At 36.0% G+C, this 5,213-nt stretch overlaps 1 protein-coding gene across 3 annotated transcripts; it reads left to right on the forward strand.

Annotated features, from left to right (window-relative positions):
- Positions 1 to 716: 716 nt before the first annotated feature.
- On the forward strand, positions 717 to 4,997 carry LOC129287766 (granule-bound starch synthase 1, chloroplastic/amyloplastic-like). 3 transcript variants are annotated; one of them, XM_054923997.1, is made up of 14 exons: positions 717 to 865; positions 1,264 to 1,634; positions 1,743 to 1,823; positions 1,917 to 2,015; positions 2,103 to 2,192; positions 2,517 to 2,580; positions 2,676 to 2,776; positions 2,893 to 3,002; positions 3,093 to 3,336; positions 3,435 to 3,611; positions 3,720 to 3,911; positions 4,025 to 4,111; positions 4,206 to 4,334; positions 4,616 to 4,997. In XM_054923997.1, the coding sequence occupies exons 2-14, from the start codon at positions 1,281 to 1,283 to the stop codon at positions 4,730 to 4,732; spliced, it is 1,845 nt and encodes a 614-aa protein (XP_054779972.1). In that variant the 5' UTR covers positions 717 to 865; positions 1,264 to 1,280; the 3' UTR covers positions 4,733 to 4,997. The 3 variants fall into 3 exon arrangements, with proteins under 3 accessions (XP_054779972.1, XP_054779973.1, XP_054779974.1); XM_054923998.1 differs by having other exon boundaries at positions 771 to 923; XM_054923999.1 differs by having other exon boundaries at positions 777 to 928.
- Positions 4,998 to 5,213: the final 216 nt, after the last annotated feature.

A 5,213-nucleotide genomic window follows, 5' to 3' on the forward strand; every position in this document is an offset into this window, starting at 1 on the left:
AGTTTTTAATATTTAATTACTCAAAAAATAACTTTACAAGGAAAGAAAGCACAGTGGGAACTGGGAAGCCTTTTCCACTGGGAAAAATTACATCTAAAGGCTCATACATGACAAAAGTTATGTGGAATGATCCTGAAATCTGTAATTAGTTTTTTTTTTCGGTAGAATCTATTATTAATTTACTCTTCATCCCAAATTATAACACACTTTTAAATAAAATCTTATATATCAATAAATCTTATTAAATATATTTAAAAATTTTATTTTTTAAAATAAAAACATAAAATTTCAAAAAAACTTTTTATTTAATAACCTTAAATTTATACTTAATTAGTATTAAATAGAGGAAGAGAAATGATAATATTAAAATAAACTTATTTAATAAAAATTTAATTTTTTTAAAGTATTTTGTATTTTAAAATAATAAATTTTTTTATAAAAATATTTTATAATTTGATATAGAGGGAATAATAATTAAGGAGGTGCTTTGGGAAAAAAAATTGAATTAAGGAGGTCTGACCTGTGAGCAAGATGGGGTTCGGTGGCCCCAAAAAAAAAAAAATAAAAATAAAGTAGTGGTGAGTATATTCCATTTTATTAACAGATCGCAGCTTTTCCATGGGCCCATAAGAAACGTCTGAAACGTTGTGAGCCTCTAACTAATCTCGTGCCATTTGTGATGCTCGCTCAAGAACCGTCCTCCGGCTGCCACGTGGAACTGAAAGGACATGGTGATTTGAGAGCAAAACCACACTGCAAATGCTGCACCCGTCATTTATCATACTTAATGCTTCAACTTCAACACTGATGGCAGTTGAATTCGAGTAAGACAGCGCATTAGGAGATCTCTTTCATTCTTCGGCCGGTCAGTTCCATTTTCAAGTTCCCGGAGATTAACTGTTGTAATTCTATCATTTCGTATGGTAATGTGAGCAATGCTGATCCCTTTTAAAAACGAATTGCGAGAGATTTCTTTAACTTTCGTTCTTTTCATATGCACTTATTTTTACCTTAATAGCTAAATAGTTAAGAGTTTTAATATCAAACGCATTTCTTGTTGGAAAGAGTACAATTTCTTTAGCTGTGGAACTTTTTAAGAAAATTACCCAATTTGTGCTTAAGGATGCCCTAATTATTTTAAGCCATTGTGGCGAGGGTTCTTAATTGTTGGCTGCATAGGTAGCAGCTAGCATAATCTGCTCTTGTTTGGTGATTATTCACCAATAACCGTCAATTGGATTCTCATGGATCCTTGTTCTCCAGAATAAAAGTAATCAGAGATGGCAGTGCTGAGTGCTTCAAGCAATTTAGTATCCAGAAGTGCTCATGTCAACCATGGACCAACTGTTTCATCTTATTCTAGAATGAATCCGGTTGGACAAAGGTTTCTAAAGAAGACAAATGCTCATAATGGACTAAGAATTTTGAACCCAGTGGATGAACTACTAGACAGTACTGCTATAAAAGTTAGTGCACGGCAAGCTAGGACAAAGGCTTTTAAATGCAAGGATGATAAGCCTTCGGGTGTCATCATCTGTGGCATGAATTTGATCTTTGTGGGAACTGAGGTTGCTCCATGGAGCAAAACTGGCGGGCTTGGAGATGTTCTTGGAGGTCTCCCACCAGCAATGGCAGTAAGTTTATTGTTATATATTTTCATTATTCATTTACTGGTGATACGCTGGCGCGGAAATTTGGGTTTTCAGTGATGGCAAGATTCTCTTTAATTAATCCTTCTCTAGGCTAATGGGCACCGAGTTATGACCATAGCTCCGCGTTATGACCAGTACAAAGATGCATGGGATACAAATGTTATGATTGAGGTATACAATCCATCTGTCATCTTCATGGAGGAGTTTTCAGTTTTGACCCTGTTGTGTTCTTACGTGAAAGGTTATCTGAATTGTTTGCTACAGGTGAAAGTAGGAGACAGAGTTGAAAAAGTTCGCTTCTTCCATTGCTACAAAAGAGGAGTTGACCGTGTCTTTGTGGATCATCCCATGTTCCTTGAAAAGGTTTGCAACTTTTCATATTTTCACAATTTTTAGCCTTGACCTAAAGAATACACACATTTGAAAACTTACGAATGACTAAACTTCAAGGTGTGGGGAAAAACTGGAACCAAATTGTACGGACCATATGCAGGAGAGGATTATGAGAATAACCAACTACGGTTCAGCTTATTCTGTCAGGTTCTATATCCTTATCGTATTTGTTACAAGAGTTCTCGCTACAAAAATGAGAATTTTAGTTGCAATATTGTGTAAATAGTATTCATTAGAGTGCTTTACTTTGCCTCTTGTACATGATTAAAACTTGTCTCATTTAATATGCTCGTACAATTCTTCAACTTGTAGTATATTTCTGACACCAAGGCTGCTTGCAATTTCTGTTATATGATATATTTAATATTCAGAATAACTCATCCATTGAGTGTGTTTGCATGCACACCGGAATTCATCTCTCTTAATTCAGTAGTCTTTCTTTTCACTGAGCTTATTTCTTTTGATTTTTAGGCAGCTTTGGAAGCACCAAGGATTCTGAATTTGAACAGCAGTAGTTATTTCTCTGGACCATATGGTAAGTTCTAGGGACACAAACTTGGTTTTTTAGAGATGGAACCAAAAATTTCAAACATGCCATTAATGCATGACAATCTATTTTCCTGTGTGCAGGCGAAGATGTCATATTCATTGCCAATGATTGGCACACTGCCCTTCTGCCCTGCTACTTAAAATCTATGTACAAGCCATTTGGCATCTATAAGAATGCCCAAGTAGGTCTATAAATTACAATGAAGCATTATACAGTTATATTATATTTACTAATTCTAGCATTCCTAACCAAATCAGAAGCTCTTCAAATATTCATTCTGGCTCCTGTCATTCTTAGGTTGCTTTCTGTATCCACAACATTGCTTACCAAGGCAGATTTGCATTCAATGATTTTTCGCTTCTCAATCTCCCCGGTCAGTTCAGAAGCTCCTTTGACTTCATTGATGGGTGGGCCTTTTCGTAACTTTTGAATTGCCCCTGCTGAACAGCCTGCAGACTTGGATGTTTGAAATTCATTCTGTTGTTCTGTTCCTGCAGGCATATAAGGCCAGTGATAGGAAGGAAAATAAATTGGATGAAAGCTGGAATTCTAGAATCAAGCCTGGTGTTAACAGTTAGTCCATATTATGCTATTGAACTTGCTTCCGGCGTTGAAAAAGGAGTGGAGTTGGATCACATCATTCGCAGAACTGGCATTATTGGAATTATCAATGGCATGGATGTACAGGAGTGGAATCCATCCGTTGACAAATACATAAACGTTAAATACAATGCTTCAACTGTAAGATCGATAGATCTATAAGAAATGAAATTATCTCCAATCTGTGTTAATTAAAAATATATCGGCTGGAAATTTATTTTCAAATGTTCCCTTTTTAGGTATTGACAGCAAAGCCTCTTCTGAAAGAAGCTCTCCAAGCAGAAGTTGGATTGCCAATAGACAGAGATGTTCCTCTTATTGCTTTCATTGGCAGGCTTGAAGAGCAGAAAGGTTCTGATATTCTTGTGGAAGCCATCCCCCAATTAATTGACGAGAATGTTCAATTATTAGCCCTTGTAAGGATCATATTCATAACAAAAATATTAATTTGCTAAACCCTTTTTCACATCTCAAAGAAAATGTAAATCACATTTAAAGCTATGTTATACATGCCATTGGTATAGGGAACGGGTAAGAAACAAATGGAAAAGCAGCTTCGGCAGCTGGAGACAATGTACCCTGTGAAGGCCAGAGGAGTGGCAAAATTCAATGTTCCCTTAGCCCATATGATGATCGCCGGTGCTGATTATATATTGGTTCCTAGTAGATTTGAACCTTGTGGCCTCATACAGTTGCAAGCCATGCGCTATGGAACTGTACATTTCCTACTTGACATATTACTCCATTTCTCAGGATACTCCCAGCTATTCCATATCCCCTGCTCTGCAAACTTAAATTTTTTCTTCCATTTTGTCCTGCACTTTTCTAGGTACCTATAGTTGCCTCAACCGGTGGATTAGTTGATACAGTGAAGGAAGGTTTCACAGGTTTTCAGATGGGTCCCTTCAATGTTGAAGTAATAGCTACCTGCAGTCGAAATTTTTTATTGTGACCATATTAGCATAGTGACTAACTACTTATCGTTTTCGTTTTGGATTTATTTGCTCTAGTGTGAAGCTATAGATCCTGCAGATGTTGCTGCTCTGGCTAGCAATGTCAAAAGGGCCCTTAAAGTTTATGGGACTCCAGCTTTTACAGAAATGATCAGGAATTGCATGGCTCAAGATCTTTCCTGGAAGGTGAGTAAAGGAAGAAATCATGTAGGATCCCAAAAGCTATGACAGATCAAAACTCAGCCATTGAGAAACTACAAGATAAGCGCTAAATTGTCATATTAGCCTTGATTGACCTAATAAGCATGGACGCTAAGCAGAGACAAAAATTGCAGTGCGACAACAAAATTTGCATATTTCTGTTATGTTTGACACGAAAGTCTAATACGTATCAAACAAGAACGGAATTCTTTTCTTGTTAGTGTACGTGCTTTATATGTGTTAACTTTACTGTGTTTCTGAAACAGGGACCTGCCAAGAAGTGGGAGGAGGTTTTGCTTAGCTTGGGAGTTGCTGGAAGTGAACCTGGCATTGATGGAGAAGAGATTGCTCCTCAAGCAAAGGAAAACGTGGCAACTCCCTGAGAATCGCCCAGAAAAGGATCTTAAGCAAGTTGAATGGGGATACTTCAATATATGTCTGCACTCTGCAGGCACAGAGAGAGAGAGAGAGAGAGAGAGAGAGAGAGAGAGAGATGGTCCCCCTCGTTCAGAGGACCTCGCGTATGTTGTCTAATATTGGTTCGTTAGTATATATTGTTCTAGATAATTAACATAGTTGCCAATAATCCATAGAAGACATAAGAAATGTGATTATTCTTTGAAATTGATATTGATGAATTTCTGCAAAGGATTTTTTTTTTAACAAAGAAAGAAAAAATTTTATATTTTATAAAAAATAATAAAATGAAAAAATACTTAAAAAAAACTTCATCTAAATTCATCGATTTCAATTTCAAAGAATTTAAATATTATGAAATGCTAAGTCTAAGGACTAAGCATCTCCCAAACTCTCAAAAAAAAAAAAATAAAATATTTTTAAATTATATAAATAATAATTTGATTT

The sequence above is a fragment of the Prosopis cineraria genome, unplaced genomic scaffold, assembly GCF_029017545.1.
Source record: "Prosopis cineraria cultivar Desert tree isolate PC_DT_omini unplaced genomic scaffold, ASM2901754v1 PC12, whole genome shotgun sequence".
NCBI lineage: Eukaryota > Viridiplantae > Streptophyta > Magnoliopsida > Fabales > Fabaceae > Prosopis > Prosopis cineraria.